Source organism: Patella vulgata, chromosome 6 (assembly GCF_932274485.2).
Source record: "Patella vulgata chromosome 6, xgPatVulg1.2, whole genome shotgun sequence".
In the NCBI taxonomy this organism is placed as follows: Eukaryota; Metazoa; Mollusca; class Gastropoda; family Patellidae; genus Patella; species Patella vulgata.
Window position 1 is genome coordinate 11,542,310 of NC_065884.2, and position 25,456 is coordinate 11,567,765.

The window sequence follows — 25,456 nt, forward strand, 5'->3', positions numbered from 1 at the left end:
TTGGGTAATTTTTAAACATCATCTTAACAATATGTAGGTTTAATACTGGAATTGTTCCTATTAATATCACCAGTTATCTCCCCTTCCTCCACCCATGAGGACACCAAGCTGATCATCAATTGTCAGTTTGGTATGTACCGAATGGACAGAGTTGCAATCAAGTGACATCGAATTCCGTCCTGTCTCAATTCTGCTAGTCCAGACAACTGAGGTGGTGAGAGCAGAATTGTGATGTAATTAAACACAACTGATATATTTCAGCTGTCTTGGCTGCTTGTGTTATTTTCGTATGCAGTCATTGGTTGCCTGCATTGTTGCCAGAAATCACCCTTTTCACTTGATTGTCACTATTTTGGGGATTGAAAGATTCCAATCGAGTTCCCCCCACCCACCCACAAGACAAGGTCTCAAAATATGTAAAACTTACAGATTCTCTGAATTTGGAATTTTAGATGCTCTAAGTTTTATTTATACGTTCTTGAAGGAGGTTATAAGGGGAGATAAATAAACCTACATATTAGCAAGGATGTAACATTTATTTAATACCATGAAAGGGAGAGAAAACCATCCACTTAAATAAACGTGAAATTGACATGGTACACGATTCTATTCCTAATTCTTCAAAAGACATTTTATATATATATATTTATATTTACGATCCAAGTTGCGTTCTAAAACCTATATTTATAGCTTGACTATTTATATACAAGTTAAAAACTAGATTTAAATAAGTTAAATCTGATGAAATTTAAACGCTTATTTTAACACTGGAATGAACTTGATTCAATAGGGGAAAAAAACGTGCACCATTTATAAATAATAGCACAACACATTCGAACACCTGAGATTGTTTAATGGACCAGGTATATAGCTTAATATATGTACTAGTATATTATCATATTATACTCGTTTGTCTAGCTGTCTTTATATATTTTATCGTGTAATCATAATTTCTCGTCACACAGAGCCATCCATTTAAAATAAACTATGAGTTTGTTTTCTCGTTTGTCTGTACGCTTTTATCGTAATTTCTCGTCATTGTTTACAATGAACTATGGGATTGTTTTCTCAATTGTCTGTACACTTTTATACTTTATTGTGTAGTCATAATTTCTCGTCACACGGAGCCATCCATTTATAATAAACTATGAGTTTGTTTTCTCGTTGGTCTGTCTGTACGCTTTTATCGTAATTTCTTGTCACATGGAGTCATCCATTTACAGTAAACTATGAGATTGTTTTCTCGTTTGTCAGTCTGTACGCTTTTATACTTTATCATGTAATATTTATTTCTTGTCACATGGACCCTACGTTTACAATAAACTATGAGTGTTTTTTTTTAAATTTTATCATGTAATTGTTATACCTTGTCACACAGAGACCTCCATTTTCAACAAAGTATATTTTTCTTCTTTTTGATCGTCAGTCTTAACGTTTTATCGTGCAATCATAACATCTAGTTACACAGAGTCCTTCATTAACAGTAAAACTACTCTTGGCATTTAAAATTACATCAAGATGTTCAGATATCGTAAGTTCTAGTGATGGAGCTCTCCATTTACAATTAAACTAACCATAAGAGCAAAAAAGAAATGCGGTTTAACGTCCTGTTCTGCACCAACTGGACGACAGAAAACTGTGCAACAGTCGACAGACCGTTCCATTTATTATTATAAAACTATCTGTAATCTTTTACAAATCTAATATTTTCAACTTCCTAGAGATACATGTATAACTAATAGATTTCTCTGTTTCAATTAGGGGGGTTGGATGGCCGAATGGTTAGCATGTGCACGCAATATCATAAGGTCATAAAGTCAACGGGCGTGGTTTCGATTCCCCGGTTATACATGACAAGGAGTAGGGTTGCATGTCCAACCTCATTGGATTTCTCTGGGTCCTCTCATTGCCAAAGACCTCTACGCGCAAGCAAATTATTGAAATAAAATTGAACCATGTATTAGTCCCGAAATGATCTAGTTTGTGTTGAGTGGACGTTAAACCCCATTTCTCTCTCTCTGTCTGTTTGAATTATCTGCAGTTAGCATGTTATTTTGAAAAAACAAATTTCATCACTTCTAGACAATAGTAAACTGATATGAAATTAATCATAAACTAAATTTGTTCAATATGCCAAGTTTTCTAGCTTTACAATAGAACATGTCATATATTGACAGTGATACATTATATTCTGATGTACAAGAGTAAGGCCCGCTATCCGTGTATACGTTTCCGTGCGATTTGGGAAATCCCATGTAAATAACTAACTAGATTAAATATGATATTTGGTAATTTCTTGCAATGTCTATATATTCTCTCTTGTCCGCAGGTTTATCTTGTAGATATAAGTGAAGATTTCTCTTTACAGAATGGAACCGACATTGTTTACTTTTAGTTGCAGCATTTTTATAATAACACCGCATCTAAAAAAAATCTCCCATTTGCAAACTGAATTTTAATACACATCGTAAACATTTTCACCAGCAGAATTGTGTACATGGAAAGCGGGCCTTAAATCTAAATGATATATTGACCCAGAGTCATAATATGACGAGAGACTGGTCAATTGAGACAATTGCCTAACTCGCTCTATATATGGCTATGTATATTGAATGATATGTAATGAAATCATATAATAAATAGTTTATTCTTCAAACTAAAATATAATGATTCTGATATTAAATACAGGGCAATATTCATAGACAATATCTTAAACATGCATTATGTAAGATTTAAATAAAGAGCTGACTGTTCTTGTTATAATAATTCAAAAATAGATAATTAGAAATGAATATATTCAAAATTTCATTCAAATTTCTTTATTCTGAGCCAAGTTATCACTGTTTGAAGCTTTGACAACATATTAAAATCGACACTTAGCCTTGCATCTTTATTTTTTTATTAAATCATTAAATGGCGACCGCATTTCAATCAGTTTAAATGTCTGCCATTCACAAACACAAACAATACCTCCACATCCATCATTATAAATAAAAAGGATTGCTTACTCTTTCTAGAACACCAGATACCACTTCCTGTTATTACAGTAAGAATTAATGACATAGCCAACCAACTGTTATTACAGTAAGGGCTGACATAGCCAAACAACTGTTGTTTGTAGTAGCCAACTGTTGTACTTGTACCCTAGCATCTGTTCAATTCAAGATTGAATACATGTATCAAAAGACTTTCATCTAAATAATATGCCAAATATGTTGGCTGAATTGTGTGACATTTTGACAAGGCAGTGCCTGTGTGAGTGTATGTCAGATAGTTGTATTTTGACAAGAATGTATGAGTTTATGTCATATACTTGTATTTTGACAAGGCAGTGCCTGTGTGAGTGTATGTCAGATAGTTGTATTTTGACAAGACTGTATGAGTTTATGTCATATACTTGTATTTTGACCAGGCAGTGCCTGTGAGAGTTATGTCAGATAGTTGTATTTTAGTATTATGAATAATTCTTAGTCCTGATAAAAACGTGTTAATTATAAACCTTAATACCAGAAACAATAGACAAGTACCAACAAATCATGAAACAAAAACAAGAATAAAAACAGATTGATCTAATAATTGGAAGAATATCAGAAAAGTACTCTAGAAGCAACTACCAGTAATAAACTTACAATAAAATCTTACTTTGTAATCTAAGGAAATATTGAACAAGGCAGTTATCAGTATTAAATCCACAGCATTTCTAACACTGGCAATTAAATCATGGTCATCAATTCACTAGGTTTATGTTATACAGCTCACTTCTCAAACTTCTAAAGCCATCACTCCAGATAGTGACTAGATAGGGCCTACGCATTTTCTTTCAAGACCATAGAAGATCAATTATATTCGCTTTCGAATTGTCTCATATCTAACAATTTTGTCAAATCTTTGAATTTGAGATACATGTAGATGCACAATAAATTCACATTAGTCAATATCTACTATTTCCCCAACCCCAACAAAGATTTTATTTCATAATTAAATCTAAGCTATTAGCATTCTAAGCTTTGATAGCAGACAGACACAAACAAAATGGAATGGAAGATGGAGTTATCTCCCTTTACTAATGTATATTGAATACAATCTGACTATTTATCTCTAAATTTACTAATATTCAATGAAGTACATGATTGACATTTAATACCTACACCTACAATTTATAAAAAATCTACAACTCCACCCAATCATGTGAGAATGATACCTGTTTTATTTAATAAGTCTTTGTAATAGTTCAAATTATTTTATCATATATTTTTTTTCTATCCAAACAAATCAACAACACTTAACTCAATGACAGACCTTCCAATTCAACGCCCATGCAATAACCATTCGGCCACCAAACCCCCAAGTGCACACCAAGGATCTCGGTTTTCCTAACGACTAAGCTTTGTTTACCTTGTCACTTTCACAGGTGCCAAACATCATACCAAAACCCACAGCCTTCTAATTCAGCACCTTGTCCACTCGACTACAATGTCCCCAGTGTTAATTTTACAACAATTTTACAAAGAAGTGGGGAAGGAAACAAAATATTTTTTCCCATGTTTCATAACAATTAGTGCTGTCATGTACATCTAAAGATGTAACATTTTAAAAAAAAAAGAAGAGATTTCCAGAAAACTACAAAAATCTGAATAAAGACTTTGCAAGATAATATGCATAGTCGAATCTTTGAAGTAAAAACATGAACATAAATCACATGACACAAAACTTCTGCAGACACGCTACGATCTGGACCGCAGATTTAAAACATAAATACATACATTAAAATAATAAATACAATTTTATGCAAAATATTCCCTTATTTACGTTCTATAAGTATCAACATTTTGTATCATATCCAATCTGACTAAAACACAGATCCTATTTCCTTTCGTTTTTTTATAGTTCAAAATTTCGTTTTTACTTGTCTTTATTACACTAGGATCTTCGAGAGTTGTTGTATAATAATCATTCTTATTGATGTGAGGAATTTGCCAATGAAACGGTCTATTACGGTGACTTCTTGGCGTTCTCTGCGCGGAACTGTGGGGTAAACCCCTAGAAATATAGATCTGTATTTCAATCAGATTGTATCATATCATATCCGACGGATTAAACACACACTCTCTAATCAGCTCACGATTGTTATTTCAACATCTGACAATCAGACATCTTGGTCTGTTCCTTTCAATGCAGACTTATCCAAATAATTTTTGCTAAAATTCTGGTCATCACGAACCGCTTATTCGGCACAATTATTTTGTGGATCATACTGTATGTATTAACCAAAACACTAACATATCACAAATCAAATTTAACAATTTTCCTACGTATTTTTACACCTATAATAATTATTCTTTTTTAATCGAATTAACATTCTTTTTCTTCTAAAAGCAGTCTATATTTTTGTTGAGATTCGACTAAATGAAAATATAGAACTATTTCTGCAATCTAGAAACTGTCCCGTTACACATAGCAACTGTAATGTTTAACACCATATATAGAAATAACGGATCATATTGTCCTTGATGTGACTTTCGTTCAGGAGTTCTAAGGCTGGATAAGATAATCAAGAAACTGAAAGTAGAGATACAATATGTAAAGGGAGATCACTGGTGTAGATCCTGTCATATATAATCAATCACTGCCTTCGTTACATTAAATACTGGTAGATCACATTTATATTTAAATCACAAACCAACACTTACACTTCTTTTCAAAAATTCAGTTCTTCCCGAACAAAAATCTGTCAAACCAGCCAAAATATTATTTGAATGCGATAAGGTGTCTTTTTCACAATCTGTCATTGGCTGCTGTAGCAATATGATTGACAGTTTCTATCCCTCTGTTACAAATATCAAAGACACAGGTGAACTACACTTGTATCCTCACCTGCAGGTCAAAGGTCACAAGTTATTAAATAATTGGTGTTATATATATATATTATACATCAAGGCAAATGCACATTAACACGTGAAAGACATGGGGTAAACACAATGGCTACGAACTTCTGTTTTCCTTATTTTCCTTATTCTCCATATTATCATCCTGACTATTTTTATTGTTCTGTTCCTCTATTTCCTGTTTCAATTTATTACTATGATCTTGTAACGATTTTATTAACGCTTGAACCAAGTCCTGCATAATGTCCGTATCTTTTTCTTCTAACAGTTCAAAGTTCATATTGAACACCATGAAGTGCGTAAATAGACTGTTTATATGACCGTGAATGCCTAACTGTATGGCTTCCTTATAATGAGCGTGAAAGATATGCGCTAACACATGAAATAAACATTTATGTATTTTCTTTACGATTGTTTCAAATGAACTCGGGAAGACTTCACCTGAAATTACAGAAATGAAATTATTAGATCTTATACCCATATTTACAATGTAAAGTTTTAACTGTTCAAATTTTGCCCAAAAAAAAAGGGTTGATGGTTCTAAGCAAGCCTGCACTGATTAACCCTTAACCGGTCTATGTCGATTATAGTCACCATAACGTTATACAGCTAAGTGGTCATGGCCGACAAAAGTTGGCCACAGTAAGAACCTTTTTCTAAGCCTCATTTGAGCATTTAGTTTTGCATTTAATTGATATGAGTGTCAGACAGGAATTTGTCTTGTCAAGGGCATTGAGAAAAACATATCCCCTTCAACTTTTTTATTGGTGTCAAGACTGTCAAGAGTCTATCACTTATAATTATCCGACAGTAGTCTTTTGAAATAGGCATACAAAATATTTCACTTTAGCCTTTTAGCCTGACCACTTGACTTCATGACTTCAAAATTACGTAGACAGGTTAAGGGTTAAGGCACCTGTCACAGACTTTATCAGACACAAATTATTGCACAATATTTTTATTATAATATATATGTTGTGTGATAATTTGTATCTTTGAAAGCCATTTAGTGAACGGGATATATAATTAACTGACAACTTTATGGGTAACATTCACTAGGTTTATTAACTGCAACGTTTCAATGAGGATACTCATCAAGCAATGATAACGGTGAGAGTATCCTCATTGAAACGTTGCAGTTAATAAACCTAGTGAATGTTATCCATAAAGTTGTCAGTTCAATATCTAATAATTTGTGTCTGACAAGAGTCAGTGAAAGGTTGCTGTATGTCCCTCTATATCTCCCTCTTTATACACTGTGTGATAATTTGTACTTGACAATGTCTGTAACAGGTGCCTTCACCAGGCTTGATTCAAAGATGGTAAAATTTGGGAATGAAATCATTGGATGATGTTAGAATTAGTTTATTTTAATCACTTTTGAACCAATATAGTTTATATTTTATGTATTTAAGTCTGAAGACTGTATTTGCCCTTTAAATTTAAATTTAAAGATACATTATGGGAGACTACATAAAGAGCTGGCAGTTCTCACTATAACAGTTAAAAACTAGATAATGTAAAGGGAATTTGCTGAAAATTTCAGTCAAATTGATCCACTCTGAACTGAGAATTTAGCGATTGAATTCTGGACCTAGTCTCGGTCATCATTACTTATGTCGGTACGATAAAAAACATAGTCTCGATTATCCATTTTTTTAATTTAATTATCAATGAGCTTTAAGCAGCAGACAGGATTCTAATCCAGTAAATATCGCGGGCTAGCGATAACATTGAAAGTTCATTATGGTCTGGATAAGTTAATTAATGTCTAATTAATATTTTAGATAACATTTCTGGCCTACAGAAAGACCTGCAATAGGCAGATTTAGCTCTTGCATTATGTATGTTTAACAAATATTATTATGTGATATATCTTTAACACCAGGTTTCAGTTGTTCGACTGCTAGAATGTTATTTATAACCTGTACAACCTGATAAATTCCAAGTCTATTACCCAGGTTATAATTATAATATTATTGTGCTCTTGATCAGCTTTCGAACACCTCAACTCTAGCCATTCTGTCTCATATTTTCAATTTTCAAACTTGCTGCATGTACTGTTGATTCTATTTTAGCTGGTAATTTATGTTCTAATTAAAATTTTGTGTAAAATTATTCCATAACGTAACCCCACCCTAGATTTATGTGTCTAAGTACGTAGAGTTTATAGCATGTTTATCTATAGACACCCATCTTACAATAAACATAAAACTCAAGGTAACATGTTTAACAGAAAGTAATTTAATTAGAGAGAGAGAGAGAGAGAGAGAGAGAGAGGGGGGGAGGAAACTGGAGGAAAATCAACCAGTTTGGACACCCATCTTACAATAAACATAAAACTCAAGGTAACATGTTTAACAGAAAGTAATTTAATTAGAGAGAGAGAGAGAGAGAGAGAGAGGTGGGAGAAAACCCAGGAGGTTGGACAGACCACTCTACTCCTTGTCATGTACAATTGGAATTTAATTAAAAGTTCATATTTAAAGTTATATAGTATTTGGCTTCAAATGTTATATAAACTATTATTTAGACATTCAAGGGTACTCTGATTAAGTCGATATTTAAAGTTAAAGTTATCGTACAACTGTGTTGTGTTATATTTAAATGAAATGGGGTTTAACATCCTATTGTTCTGCACCAACTGGGCTAATAAAGACCAACATTCACCTTACACAGTGTGCTATGAAGGATATTTTGCTCTACGCCCTACTTTTATATCGACTTCCAACTGTTAAGGTACCTCGTTTTTGCGTCCAATCTGAATGACTATACGTTCCCTGGCCAGCACCTTTGTCCTGTACCACTGACAAGGGGGAACCCGCCGGAAAATGATGAACTATCTTGGTCAACACAGGGATTGAACAGGGAACCTGTAGGTTAGCTTGCCAAAGTCTTAATGACTAAATCACCAGCATACCCTATTTCAAACTCAATATAATTAACTCTAAATAATACTTAATTATATTGGTTCTTGGTCCTTAATATAAACTGTGATATCATTAAATGACGCAAGCTAAAAAGTTTAACATCCACTCAACACAAACTAGGTCATTTTGGGATTAACATATGGCACAATTTTATTTCAACAAGGAATCCTTAATTACATGTAGCAGAAGGAGGAAACCACAGGACCCCGCGAAAACCTCAAGGTTAGGCAGGTGACCCTTATATATATACTCTTCGTTAGTACAAATGTGGGATAGAATCAAGGCACTTTAAGTAATGACAGGCCTAACCCCAGATAAAAACGAAATGTAGGGCCTATATTTTATACATTAGTCATTCTGAATCCTACTGATGATCTTGATTTAAACTGTGGATTAGTGGATTTAATTAACTGTCAAACTTGTCATATTTCATCAAAAGACAGCCAAATTAAACATGGTTCACCCTGTATCTACATCACACCATAACAAATGGTGGTTAACACTGAGTTTGACAGGTAAAGGTTCCACCATCAAAAGTCAATAAAAAAACAAAATATTGTTAGGGTTACCAAGAGGTCACTGTATAATGTAAAAGAGGTCAGGGTATAATAAAAACATTACACATGTAGAACATGTACTTTACATCAACCTGGTAAAGTTTAAAGCTAGATTACATCCGGGGGGAAAAAGGTTAATCAATTCTAGAAAATTTGTAACTAACCGTGTTTAAAGGACAATATTGGTGTCAGTCATTATTACATATGTGATAGAACTGGTTAAATACATTCCAAATATAATTTTAACACAGAGATCATTGCTACGGGAGACTTGTAACAAGCACGTGAAGAAACGGGAAGTGACGCCAAACATGACAAACACGAGTTGTCCTTCTATATAACAGACTGAAGTAACGAGCGATAACAGACAAACGATCGAATTTCATTTCACTGATAATTCCGTTGAAGTTGAAAAGTTATTATATGGGCTGGTGAGAGGGTATCTCACAATTCAAAAATAGAATTGGCTGTCACTAGATAAGGGACAGGAGAAAAGGTAGAAAAATCCTGTGCATTCCCCGGTTTTTATTCATTCTGTTCTTAATAAAAACATGGCAATGCACGGACTTTTTCTAACTTGTTCGTTATCTTTTATCTACTGACAGCCAATTCTTTTTTTGAATTGTCAAACATCCTCTCATCGTCTCATATAACAACTTTTCATCTTCAACGGAATTATCAGTGAAATGAAATTTGATCGTTTGTCTGTTACCGCTCCTTACTTCAGTCAGTTATATAGAAGGACAATTCATGTTTGTCATGTTTGACGTCACTTCCCGTTTCTTCACATGCTTGTTAAAAAATCTCCCGTAGCAATGATCTCTGTGTTAAAATTATATTTGGGATGTATTTAATGAGCTCTATCACATATTTTATAATGACTGACACCAATATTGTCCTTTAAAGTCCTACTGTTCTGCTCAAACTGGACTAATCGAGTCAGACATATACACCATGCAGTGCACTAAGAGGGAAATTCTGCCCAGAAAGTGGCGCTGCAATCTTCCCTTATTTCTAATTCCATTTGTCAAGAATTATTTCATCTGTCCACCAACCCCAGTGTTTCGACCCATATAAAGACTAGACCCTGTTCCTTGCCAGACCTCCTGTCTTGCAACTGAATTAAAATAGAAGGAAGGAACCAGATTAAAACAATTTCTATGGTAAAAATAGGCCTAGTATCCATAAGAATACAAGACGTGATGAATGAGCGGTTGATAACGTTGTCATTAGCAACAAGCATGTGAGTTTACAGACGTTGCCATGTACACTGTGATGATATAACACATGAAAAATATTATATGGAATACAAGTTACTTGAAGAGTTTATTTCAGCGACGTTTTGACGAGGGTTCTCTCCAGGCCTGGAAATAACCTGACATTTTCAACTTAGTGCCAGACATGTATTAATAATATCAATAAAAAAAAACAAATCAGTGCCGGACAAAATGACAGGCACCAGAGGTTTAGTGCCTGACAAAGCCTGAATCTGTGCCTGACAGGCTTGGTTCTCCAGTCTTTATCAAGCATAGAATGTAAAATATGTTTGTAAAACGTACCAAATTTAGTAGGAAAGACTGTTTCATCTGTTATTGTTTTCTGTATAAATGACATGACGTAATCTATATATTGTGAGGCTGGATATTTATACTTTTTGCCTTTGTCGTCATGCCAGAAATATTGCCTGAAAAATATAAACAATACAAATATATTCATGCCAGTAATATTGCCTAGAACAAAACAATACTGTCCATTTTAGGCTGTTTCCAAAATTATTGTTTCTAGTAGAAAGCTATGACAGCGTTATTCACATGCATTTTTTATTGATTTGAATCATGGTGCATCTGAGTTTTTGGGGGAGGGGGGAAACAAATAATTCTAACATGTTTTGAACAAATTTGCCGATGTAGTTTTCTTTTTAAATTTATGTCTAGTATGTATAAATACAATTCTTAGTAGATCCTCACCATCAGCTAATCATGTTCAGAGAATCAGATGATCACGTTCAGAGGATCAGCTAATCATGTTCAGAGAATCAGATGATAACGCTAAGAGGATCAGCTAATCATGTTCAGATAATCAGCTGATCATGTTCGGATAATTAGCCGATCATGTTCAGATAATCAGCCAATCAAGTTCAGAAAATCAGTCGATCAAGTTCATAGATTTGGCTGATCATGCTCCGAGACTCAGTCGGTCACGCTCAGAACAAAGGCAATGTATATTTGTAGTCGCGTTATTAAAATAATCAGCTACATCAAGGTTACATCAAGTGTATAGACTTGAGATATCTGAGATATTTACTGGTGATATGCCAATTAATGTTTCGTCTATTTGACAGACACTTCCGATGGTCGACAAAAAAACAAATGCTCTTCATAAAAAAACAAGCATTGTTCATCAGGTCAATTTACTACCAACTGTTTCAATTCCATTCAAGTTGAAAGGAAGACAAAAACATCCTACATCTTGACGGAAATTACTCGACTACTTGTGAAGTTTTATTCTATCAGGAAGAATTCAACCTGCCAACCAACAACTAAATCTTTTTCACCCGACAACTGTCGAAATATAATCGATTATTTTTTATATTATCAGAGAAGCCTAAATAACGTTGATCTTGCAAAAATCATCTTGTTTCGAGTCCAACTTCCAATAAATTGAATAAGAAAAAGATCTGACGGACATTTAACACACTTTATCATTATAGATTGTTGTACATATCATCACCAGATGACTGTAATAATCGTGATAAAAATTGGTTCTCTGTGATGGCATCTTTTTAACACACTCCCTGATGGAAGTTCTAAATCCTCTGTGTACCGTACATTTCAACAATCTTCTGGTTTCTATTTCCAGAAGGTAATTACCCTTTGCTCAACAAAATAAATTGTAGGATTTTTCGTGAATCACATGTACACTTCGTGGACGTTTCCAGGGAATTAAGTAGAATGAGCTTTACACCTATAATTGATGAATTCTAGAATGTTAAAATACCCTGGGGACGGACGGCTTACTAGGGCTATTAGTAACCATATTTGGTGTTCTTTAATTGAATTGTACATTTTTTATATCCTTTAAAGATACATTATGGGAGATTAGATAAAGAGCTGGCATAGTTAAAAGCTGGATAAAGTAAAAGGAATTTGCTGAAAATTACAGTCAAATTGATCTAGTCTGAACCGAGAATTCAGTTAATGAATTTTTGGCCTAGCCTCAATCATCATTACTAAAGTCGGTACAATAAAAAACATAAGTCTCGATTATCCATTTTATGATTAAATCATGAATGAAAGTTGAGTAGCAAATCAGATCCTAATTCAGTAAATATTGCAGGCTAGCGATGACATCGAGATTTGATAATAGTGTGGATAAGTTAATTAATTTCTAATTAATAATTTAGATAACATTTCAGGCCTAAAGAAAGACCTGCAATAGGCAGATTTAGCTCTTGCATAGTGTATGTTTAATAGATATTGGCACTCTCATTCGAGAAAATAAATGATGATAAAATATTCTGTAAACTTACACATTTCCAGGAGCTGTCATGGCTGGACAAGTTTCAGGGGTGCAGTATTCAGAGACAACACCATACATTAAATTCACATGGTCAAAAAATGATATAGCTGAAAAATAAAAAACAAAAAATTATATAGCTGAAAATCAACAAACAAAAAATGTTATAGCTGAAAAACCACAAACAAAAAATGTTTCAATAAATTTGAAAGCAGAGCATCAATAACAAAAGTTAGTCGGTTGAATGTAGAAAAAAGAATAATAAAAATATGTTAAAATGATCCATGTGAACTTAATTGAGAAGTGGTATAGAGCAACTTGCACAGCATACTGAATATTGTATGTGTTTCATGATCTACTATAGCTAAAGAAATACTGGGACATACATGTATATTGTATGTGTTCCAAGATCTAATATAGCTACAGAAACACTGGGACATATTATCTCTATATATTGTACGTGTTCCATGATCTAATATACATGTAGCTACAGAAATACTGGGACATATCTCTATATATTGTATGTGTTCCATGATCTAATATAGCTACAGAAATATTGGGACAATATCCGTATATAATGTATGTGTTTCATGATCTACTGTAGCTACAGAAATACTGGGACATATTATCTCTCTATATTTAGTGGTCCACAATATCTCTTGTAGCAATAGGTTGTTCAGTGCATGAAGCTGGGTACATGTACACTCAATCTTCTAGAACACCTCACACCACTTCTAATATATATATGGGACAACTGTGTTGTACTTTATACCATGTTTCCTTTTTATGCTATTCTATGTTTACACAATGTTTCATTTTATTCTGGAATTCATAAAACCATTTTGTTCTATTGAGTTTTATATATATCCATTTTGTTCTAATGAGTTTCAAATATATCTACCGTGCTCTATTGAGTTTCATATATATATCTATTTTGTTCTACTGAGTTTCATATATATCCATTTTGTGCTATTGAGTTTGATACATGTATACATTTTGTTCTATTGAATTTCATATGTATATCAATTTGTTCTATTGAGTTTCGTATATATCCATTTTGTTCTATTGAGTTTCATATGTATATCCATTTGTTCTATTGAGTTTCCTATATATCCATTTATATTCTATTGAGTTGGTTATCCATTTTGTTCTCTTGAGTTTCATATATTATATACATTTTGTTTTATTGAGTTTCATATGAATTTTTTTCTATTGCAATACATGTATTATCGAGTGTCTGTGAATATTACTTTAATTGGTGTACAAAGTATAAAACCTAAATATCAAATCAAGGCTGGAAATAAGGCACCTGTCACAGACAATGTCGGGCACAGATTCCGGCTTTGTCAGACACACAAAACCTTTGGAGCCTGTCATTTTGTCCGGCACTGATTTGTCTTTTTATTGATATTATTAATACATGTCCGGCACTAAGTTGAAAATGTCAGGTACTTTTTCATTAGTGACTGTCATTTTGCCAGGTACATCTAAAACCATTATTTCCAGGCCTGCAAATCTATCCAAATATATTCACAACCACCAGAATATAGTCCTTTTTACATTCTTATCTTAAATTAGGAAAATGTCTATTAGCCACCTCATGCAATGTTGCTTTAATTTTCATTGTATACATACAATAATACTATATAAATACCTTGGTATATCCAATATTGACAATACTAATAGACACACACGATTAATTACAATCCACCCAATAAAATACATATTTCATTGTGAAATGTATCAGGTCTATTTAACTAAGGGGTATATATACGTATATCCTAGTGTTCGGTAAATAAAATAGTGTTGTGAAAGAGTGTATCATATTTACAGAAAACTGTTAAGTGTACCATTTATATCTAGGTTACATGTTAAACTGTACAATTTTCAAACAGAACGTTTTTAAGTGCATGTAGGTAAATTCCACTTGAAGATTATAATATAGTTGAAGATATTTACCTAAAGGTCAAGAATATGAAGTGTACTTATATTATAACCTTTATAGAACTCAAGTACTCACATCAACTGAGTTAAATAGTATGAAAGGACTATTAAATTCTTGAATCGAAATTAAAAATGAAATGTGGTGTATCGTCCTACTGTTTTGCACCGTCTGGCTGAGCTATGAAGACAGTTATATCCCAGGGGGCAATTCTTGATCTTATTTCAAATTCTAACCGTCAATGTCTACAAAAGGACCTTGGCTTTTTGTACAATCTGAACGACTAGACAATGAAATGAAATGAAATGGGGTTTAACGTCCTACTGTTCTGCTCTGAATGGGCTAATGAAGACGGGAATACGCCATACAGTGTGCTATTAGGGAAATTCTGCTCAGACAGCAGCACAATTGTCTACTCTTATATCGAATTCCAACTGCCAAGGGATCTTTTACATGCACGCCAATGTATACACGGGACCTCAGTTTTTGTCCCATCCTAATGACTAGACAGCTGTCTTTGTCGGGCCCTCCTTCCTGCACCACTGACAAAGGGAAACCACGTCAGGACTACAGACTGTCCTTGTCAGACCCTCCCGTCCTGTACCTAGGGGAAAACATGCCAGAAAATCCAGGATTCCTGCCACAGCTAAAAGACCCCTACGAGATAACAAATTGATGAAAAAAAATCTACAATGTTAGTCCCAAAATGACCTAGTTTGTGTGAAAGTATGCTAATGACAAGATATTAAACTCTCTTTCTCTCTGAGATATGTGGTAAAGAGTGAAATATCAAATGTAAATAGTGAATGAATTCAGTCAACCAAAAGCAACTTTATAATCTCTAGATCTGCTCTTTAAACCACTGATAATTAATTCATGCTTGAACTATAATGTTGATCTTCAGTATATATTTATTTTCATTAAACAGAAAGAATATAAAAATCATCTGTTATAAATATATGTAACTAATGACAATGAATTCATGCTTGAATGAAAGACCTTCAGTTTGGGATTTTTCCCCCCATCAAATTGTTTCACAATGAAACAGCAGTGAAAAAAAAACACCTTTATTTGTTTATAGCATATCTATGGTAATAACTCAATCTCTTCATGTTGTGCTACGAAATTAGACTACAGGTCATTCATAGGTCTACAACAATAGCCTGGATGTTATTGACTAAGGTTCTAGAATAACCAGACTTCAAACAAACATTTATTTGTTTTATTGGGCGTGAGGTTATTCGTGTAAATGAATCAATCAGTGAGTTCTCTTATTTTCTTATCCGACCCTCGTTCTGTGCAACTGGAATCTATGTCGGTATATAAACAGCTACTGGAAGAGTTCTGTAGAGAAATGAAATGAAATGAAATGGGGTTTAACGTTCTACAGTTCTGCTTCCAACTGGGCTAATGAAGACGAGCATACACCTTACAGTGTGCTATGAGGGAAATTTTACCCAGACAGCAGCACTATGGCCTACTCTTATATCGAATTCCAACTGTCAAGGGATCTTTGACGTGCACGCCAATGTATACACGGGACCTCGGTTTTCCGTTCCATCCGAACAACTAGACTACTGTCCTTGTCAGGCCCTCCGTCCTGCATCACTGACAAGGGGGAACCACAGTTTTATAGAGACCATTGCAAACTACCGATAAAATATTGTAAAAGTAGAATATCTAAAACATATATTGGCCCATACATGGTTCAATTCCTGTCAGTATTTACAAAGATAGGATGAAATGAAAGATAGGTTGCCAGGCAAGGAAACATCGCCCACAGCAACTAAATCATTTGAGTGATAAACATATTTATTCTTAAAGTTTCTGGATCTCTAAAAGGAATATTTGTCGACAAATGGTTCAATTCCTTTCAGTATTTACAAGGACATGATGAACTGAAAATTTGTCAATATTCGGATCGGCATCCTCTGCAGACGGTATAAATATAAATGGGATAGGGTCAAAACAAGATAGCACCGCCTATATTCTAAGCTAAAAAAATATTTTTAATCAGAAGCCACAGTGGTTCAGTGCAGAGGGCCTGACAAGGACAGCTGTCTAGTCGTTTGGATGGGACTAAAAACTGAGGATCAATGTACACATTGGCGTGCATGTAGAAGATCCCTTGGCAGTTGAAATTCGATATGAGTTAGCCTTAGTGGTACCGTCCGAGCAAAATTTATGGTGTATGCCCGTCTTCATTAGCCCAGTTTGAGCAAAACAGTACTTATGGAAGGAATTACAAGGACAACTGTTTAGTCTTTCGGATAGTACAAAAAAAAAACAAGGACCCATGAACACATTGGCATGCACCTAAAAGATCCCTTGGCAGTTGGAATTCGATATAAGAAATGATATGAAATGGGGTTTAACGTCCTACTGTTCTGCTCCGATTCAATTTAAGAGTAAGCCCTAGTGTAGCTGTCTGGGCAAAGTTTAATTAAAGATACATTATGGGAGATAAGATAAAGAGATGGCAGTTCTCGCTATAATAGTTAAAAACTAGATAGTGTAAAGGTAATTTGCTGAAAATTTCAGTCAAATTGATCCACTATGAGCCGACAAAGAAGCGTGTGAAATTTTTGCATAGTCTTGGTCATCATTACTAAAATCATTAATATAAACAGCATAGTCTCGATTATCCACTTTTATTGATTTAATTATCAATAGCCATTAGCGGCATATAGGAATCTAATCCAGCCAACATCGAAGGCTAGCCTTGACATCGAGAGTTTATTATGGTCTGGATAAGTTAATTAATGTCTAATTGATAATTTAGATAATATTTCAGGCCTAAAGAAAGACTTGTAATAAGCAGATTTTGCTCTTGCATAATGCATGTTTAATTACTCTATCCTGGGGTTGACATCAACATGTAAAAGTTTTAGAAATTTCAACAGTGCTTTCTGAATGAATTGTATAACCAATGTTAAAATTAATTTGAATGAATGAAACTGACTTAATTTTCGAGAGAATGTTATTGGTCTAACCAATTTTTGAAATTTGAAATAGCAAGAGTTTGATATGAGTAAGTCTGTGACGTCAGTGGTGTAATTCATGAGAACTAAATATTCTAGTTTAAATTTTTGTAAATGAGGCCTAACACATATCTAAAATTTAAAGTTAGTGAGAAAGAGTTTATGTTTATTACAGTTGACATAGCATTCATTACTGCAATAGATGCATTCAATGGCACTGTACAAAATGAAAGCAGAGTAAGAAATAGAGTGCATAGCTGGGATGTCAGATAATAGTATGATGTCTTGTAAAACAAGCCAACAGTGAGGCTGATGTCCCCCGCCGAAATAGGAAAATAATTAGAGGACACATATAAATTTATCACAAATTATCTTTTACAAAGTATTGAACAATCAAACAGTATATCTTTACTTATAGTCTAACAATCAAAGTAGGAGAGTTATTGTTTTCCAAAGTCTCGACCAATCAAATTGCGTATCGCTCTGCTTACCCTGAGCAGAAAATGCTCATTATCAAACTTAGTCAAGGTATTACTGTAATGAAACTATACACCAAGTTTCATCAATCTCACTTAATTAGAACTAAAGTTATCGTGTCCCAAAGCATCAACCAATCAAATTGCTTATCTCTGCTTACCCTAAGCGGAAAATGCTCATCTTCGAACTCCATCAAGGCATTGACCTAATCAACACATACACCAAGTTTGAACATTCTAGCTCAATTAGGAAGAGAGTTATCGTGCCCCAAAGTATCAACCAATCAAATTGCTTATCTCTGCTTACCCTAAGCGGAAAATGCTCATCTTCGAACTCCATCAAGGCATTGACCTAATAAACACATACACCAAGTTTGAACATTCTAGCTCAATTAAAAGTTATCGTGTCCCAAAGCATCAACCAATCAAATTGCTTATCTCTGCTTACCCTAAGCGGAAAATGCTCATCTTCGAACTCCATCAAGGCATTGACCTAATCAACACATACACCAAGTTTGAACATTCTAGCCCAATTAGGAAGAGAGTTATCGTGTCCCAAAGCATCAACCAATCAAATTGCTTATCTCTGCTTACCCTAAGCGGAAAATGCTCATCTTCGAACTCCATCAAGGCATTGACCTAATAAACACATACACCAAGTTTGAACATTCTAGCTCAATTAGGAAGAGAGTTATTGTGTCCAAAAAAGTGTGACGGACAGACAGACGGACAGACAGACGGACGAACCCATTTTAATAGTCCCCTGCTTTCTTCGAAAGGCGGGGGACAATAACATTCTCCACGTCATTAGCAGGATCTATATTCAAATTGAAAGTAGAGAGAGTTTTTGAATGGATAGGAGTCAGATAGCCCGTTCAGACGCTTAAGTTGAACTGGTTTAAAAACCCCAGGGATCGTTAAACCAAACCAGTTTAACTTAAGCGTCTGAACGCAAATGTGGGGCAAATAAACAAGTTTAAAAGCCCCAGTTCGCGACCTGTCTTCGAGACGGCTTTTAATTTTAAACTGGTTCATCTTAGCCATCTGAACAGGTTGGCTTAAAAACCCCGGCTCCACCTTGCTTTGAGCATGCGCAGTACGCACTAAGTTACATTCCTGTGAAAATATCAGGGTCAGACAGTGCCAATGTTATCGAAAGCGTGCAAGAACCGAATAAAGAATATGAAGCTACCCATGCGTAGTTTACTCTAACCTCCGGCCGAAGATGCCAGAATAGTTAAACTGGTTTGGCTTATAGTACGTGTGAACGCAACACGATGCCGTCTTAAAAACCCCAGCGATTATGAACTAGTTTAAAAATAAGCCTCTGAATGGGCTAAGAGATAGAATGCATGGCCGGGATGTCATATAATAGAAAGATGTCTTATAACATGCACCACGTCATTAGCAGGGTCCATATTCAAATTGAAAGTAGAGAAAGTTTCTGAATGAATAGAAGTAGAGATACAATGCATAGCTGGGATGTCATATAATAGAAAGACTGAAAGTAGAGAGAGTTTTTGAATGGATAGGAGTAGAGATACAATGCCTATGTAATATAATAGAAAGATGTGTAAAATAACATGCTTCACGTCATTAGCAAAATCTAATTGAAAATAGAAAGAGTTTGTGAAGGGATGAGTACGAGAGCGTAGTATGTCTTGTAAAATAACATGCTGCGTGTCTGTTTAATGTAACTCTACAACATTCATGTTTTTTGTACTAAATGGAGAATAATTTTGAGGTTTCCAAGACAATGATGATGTTTATTTTATTGATTAGTAAGCTAGAGATGCAGAGATCTAACATCGAGAAACAACCCACATCAATGACTGACATGGTATTAACACAATTTACTATAAAACAGATCAGAAAAAATCAGTTCTAGTTTCTATGAAAACATGGTGGGAAGAGACGCAAGGATTCCTTTGGACTCTGGTCTATATATAGACAAAAAAATGGGGTTTAAAGTCCACTCAACACAAACTATGTCATTTTGGGACTAAGATTTGGTGCAATCTTGTTTTATTAAATTGCTTGAATGTAGTGAGTGGTCTTTAGCAGTGATCTCAAGGTGGTATCGATTGTATAATATGTTGATTGGAGCCTCAGTGGGAAAGACATCATTGGTTCACTAAACTGGATGTCCCATGTTCGATCCCGATGTTGGTCGAGAAATTTCATCTGGATTTTACAGCATATTTTCCACTTGTCAGTGGTGTAGTACTGAGGGCCTGGCAAGGTACATGTACAATGTAGAGTTGTTCAGATGGGACAAAAAAAACTGAGATCCTACGTCCACACAGGCATGCGTGTAAAAGAATAACCTTGACATAATTAAAAATAAGAGTAGGCCGTAGTGTCGTTGTCCCGGCAAAATTTCCCTCGTTAGCCCAGTCAGAGCAGAAATGGAGGACATTTAAGGAGCTAAATCGCTAATTTTTGGGACCTAGAAATCGACCCAATGCATATAATAATGTAATCTGATTGTATATAAACTGATTTACATTCAATTGTTTCCGTTTTGACTCAAATTTCAAATCAGTTATGTCCAGCGAAATACGGCATGTGACTCAACCCTATAGCAATTTCTAGCATCTGGTTATTCCAGTCTATTGAGCAGGCTTTCCAGTTGAATATGTCTAGCCTCGTACTTTCTAGTCACTTGTTGCAAATGACGCTAAAATGCACTATGGTACACGATTCGTGCACCAATGGTAAAAGGTTTATTTTGTCTTAAATATTGGATATCAGAAGCCTGCCTATTCCTGGTAAGATCTCAACATCAATGTTGATTTAAATTGACAAATAATTCGTATTTTCAACGTGTAAGACTTTGGATGATATTGAGTTAGAGACTTGGCTACTTTAAACCACATCACATTTCAGTTTTGTTTTTTTTTGTTTTAATCTTAATATTCCGATATTTTGTTAAATTCAAGGACAAGCAGACCCATGATTACGGGTCTGGTTTAAAAAGATATTGGTCTTTTGCCACATACAGATCTTTATCTCCCAGAGTACAATCTGACAAAAAAATGCTAAATTCAACGAGTAATTATTGGCCTTTAATAAAGCAATTTGTTTTCAAGATGAAGAGAGAGAGAGAGAAATGGGGTTTAACGTCCACTCGACACAAACTAGGTCATTTCGGGACTAACATACGGTTTAATTTTATTTACATAATTCGCTTGCGCGTAGGGGTCTTTAGCAGTGGGAGGAAACCGGAGGACCCGGAGAAAACCCACGAGGTTGGACAGGCGACCCTACTCCTTGTCACGTACAACCGGAGATTCGAAACCACGCCAGTCGACTCAATGACAGACTTTATGATACAGCGCGCGCAAGCTAACCATTCAGCCATCCAACCCCCCGTTTTCAAGATGAATGACTTATTGATAAACTATAGGCAATCATTACAGCTTAATCTTATACGTTTTCCAATAAACTCAGCGTAATATTATCTTGTAGCCATGTTTATCGCAGTAACCCGTTGTCAGCAATACGCAACCATATGATTTTATTACACTGTCCAGTCGCTGCAATCCACAGCCATTATTGATTTGACGTCAATTTATCATCAATGAACTTAAATCCATAGAAATTAGCTTTTCAGCACTGTAAATAGAAATTATTTAAACAGCATCTTTCTTTTGCGTGAATAATCACCTTTGGTTGAGATTGAGTTAATTTATCAACTCTTTATGAAGTCTTTTCACAAGGCAACTATTCGGAATTCAATGCACTTCACAAGACTTGAAATAACAGTTATAGTTGTACCTTACAAAATCCTTGGCACTACTGCTAAAACCAGGCCACAATTTCACAAAGCAATTCTCAGAGTGAAGTTAAGATTTTACTCAACTTTCAATCACTGTTTATGAGAAATATCTTTGATCGAGAAACACAGAACTTTGCACATATTTTCTTTTTAAAACAACAATTTTATGTTTACATCTTGTGTCCTTGAGGAAATTATGCGTTTGGCCTTGTCAAAATGATTAACCAATATTGACCCTATTTTATAGTGTACTGTGATATACCATGTTGTCTGTGGTCTAATAAGAGAATGATAGATGATATAATTAAGATATATCAGTAGTTAGTAAATAATATATAAGATAACAGGTAGACTACATGTGGTTTAAATAAGTCAGTGATTAATGAATGACCTCTGGGGTCAAGAGATATCTGAATACTTACTATGTGTAGCTAGCCATTCGTTATAATCTAAGCTAGGAGGTAAACAGACTAATTTAAAGAGATCAGCTTCGGTAATTCGTTCCTTAATACAATCTTCTTCTAGATATTGTCGCTGTTCATCAGAAGCTGGTGGAGTCGGGGAATCTTTTTCCTTTCTTTTTCCCTTCCTGAAAAATACAAATTAAAAAATTTCTCAATACAATAATTAATACAGTCAGTTGCATCAACGCTATGTGAACTAATCAAATTCCTTAAAATTATCGGTGTAGTTATCCCCCCTTCCACGTCCATCCAGTAGTCTCCCCTTCCAATATCCTAAAGCATCGACCTCCATCCATTCACCTAGTACACTCCACTTGAACTTTCCTAAAACATAATTAACTCCCCTTCCCCCATTTCCACTCTTTCTAGTTCTCATCTATAAATTTTGACAGCTGAAATATTTTTTAGCACCAGTCAGGGTAGACTGACAATTATGTCTGAAACGGAAACTCTGCTGGTGACTGTACAATTATACTTGGTAAAGAAAGTTTCCTTGTATGAATTTAAGCAGAACACCAACAGAACTCAAGTTTCTTTTCCATAAACCCTAACCCTAACCCTAACCCTAACCCGAGTCCCACAGCATTGGTCCTAACCATCAGATTCATATGTTGAAATATGCTGTCTTTTTAAGTTTCTAGTACCTCAAGATAGCATAAAAACAATGGCTCAATACTCAGGATGTCCCTGGTTTGATCAAGAAATTTCCACTCTGGAACGAGGAGGATCTGGCAAAAAAAGTTTCTAGTTGTTGGGATTCAATTAAAAAACAAGGTCTACCTATATACAAAGAACCCTTGAAGACTAGGTCGAAATGCAGCTATCTGGGTATAATTTCCCACATAGAAGAAGCCATTGTATATACATCTGTACCTGTCTTTAACTGCCCATTTATGGCAGAAAAGTAGGATGTCACACCTCATTTTATTTCCCTTAAAAAAATGTAGCTAAAGGGGCAGGACATGTTTATTATCTCAACATCATCTAATACGACTTCGAATTTTTAAAATATTCATTCAATAACAGTCACTATTTTTGTATATTTTTTACATCAATAAATCTCTCCATGTACAAGAGGCTATGGATGTAACTGTCTTTCACAGAGACAAGCTTGTCATTTGGCTCTTGTTGAAGTTTCCCAGGAAACACTTCTTTGCAATATCACCCTAGGTGCAAGCGGACATTAAGTCCCATTGATTGAGAAATAGACTATCTTTTATCTTCAAAACCTTCATTCATAATCATAATGCTAAAATAATTATTTGATTTTAAATACGGCAATCTCTTTTCTTGTGGTGAATGATACAGATGTGCATGAATTTTATCTTTCTGTTTTATAAAGGATTAATTTCCACATGTAGTTCAATATGGATACGATTTACTCGCAAGTCAGTTTTTCTACTTAATTTGAAGTAAAATTTGTATTTTTTAAAAACTAATCCCTCTCATCACAAGCACAAAGCAGAATCGATTATTGTTGACCAGACATTTCTTGAGAAAGGAAAACATGAATTATGGAAGAGGAAATCAAGTATTTAACTGATTCATGGCGTGAACTCAAAAATATAATTTATGTCAATATTATTTTCTGAAGCTCGGTGAGAAGGAATACCTTTGAATGAGCCAATAATTCTTGATGATCTGGTGTTAATCTTAATCTGGCTTGGTGAGATTTGTAAATTTGGCAGGAGATAAGTTGTTATTGTTTGACATGTTAATATAGAATAAGTTTTAATCTGTATTTGTTGGTAAATAAATAAGTCAGACAAAGATACTGTTTATTATTCTATGAATAATGAAATAATGTTGACAAAAGATTACATCACATTCCACTATGTTAAACAAACCTGGGAGAAAGAGAGAGGGAGAGAAATGGGGTTTAACGTCGACTAAACACAAACTAGGTCATTTCGGGACTAATATATATATATATATATATATATATATATATATATATATGGTTAAATTTATGTCAATAATTCACTTGCTCGTAGAGGCTGTACAGGCGACCCTATGCCTTGTAGAAACCATGCAAGTTGACTCAATAACAGACCTTATGATACAACACGCGCGTACATGCTTACCATTCGGCCATCCAACCCCCAAAACCTGGTCGAGAGCAACAGCGGTTTCCGTGAGTAATTCACTGGCAAATTAAACAACAGGTCTCGGGTTCGATACCAGTAATGGTTCGCTGAACAGGTCCCGGATTCAATCCCAGTATTAGTCTTACTTAACCCAATGTCCTGGCAACAACAGGGTTCAGTGAAGAAGTCACTTGCAAATTAAACAGCAGGTCCCGGGTTCAATCCCAGTAATGGTTGTAACCCGAAGTCAATCCCAGTAATGGTTCGCTGAACGGGTCCCGGATTCAATCCCAGTATTAGTCTTACTTAACCCAATGTCCTGGCAACAACAGGGTTCAGTGAAGAAGTCACTTGCAAATTAAACAGCAGGTCCCGGGTTCAATCCCAGTAATGGTTGTAACCCGAAGTCATGGCTACAACAGGGTACAGTGAACAGGTCCCGGGTTCAATCCCAGTATTGGTTGTAACCCGAAGTCATGGCTACAACAGGGTTCAGTGAGCAGGTCCCGGTTTCAATCCCAGTACTGGTTGTAAACTGAAGTCATGGCTACAACAGGGTTCAGTGAGCAGATCCCGGGTTCAATGCAAGTGTTGGTCGTAACCCGAAGTCATGGCTACAACAGGGTTCAGTGAGCAGATCCCGGTTCAATCCCAGTATTGGTTGTAACCCGAAGTCATGGCTACAAGAGGGTTCAGTGAGCAGGTCCCGGGTTCAATCCCAGTATTGGTTGTAACCCGAAGTCATGACTACAACAGGGTTCAGTGAGCAGATCCCGGGTTCAATGCAAGTGTTGGTTGTAACCCGAAGTCATGGCTACAACAGGGTTCAGTGAGCAG

General features: G+C 35.0%; 1 protein-coding gene across 4 annotated transcripts in view; it reads right to left on the reverse strand.

Moving 5' to 3' along the window:
* Positions 1-3,431: 3,431 nt before the first annotated feature.
* The window catches only part of LOC126825281 (MOB kinase activator 2), an 82,173-nt gene continuing 60,148 nt past the window's right edge, over positions 3,432-25,456 (reverse strand). For 3 of the 4 annotated variants that reach the window (XM_050554873.2, XM_050554871.2, XM_050554870.2), the window contains 4 exons: positions 22,491-22,657; positions 12,902-12,998; positions 10,932-11,056; positions 3,432-6,326 (listed from right to left, as the gene is read on the reverse strand). In XM_050554873.2, the coding sequence (XP_050410830.1) occupies positions 5,983-6,326; positions 10,932-11,056; positions 12,902-12,998; positions 22,491-22,657 (733 nt within the window). In that variant the 3' untranslated portion in view covers positions 3,432-5,982. The remainder of the gene's footprint in view (positions 6,327-10,931; positions 11,057-12,901; positions 12,999-22,490; positions 22,658-25,456) is intronic. The other variant, XR_007681860.2, reaches the window with a different exon arrangement.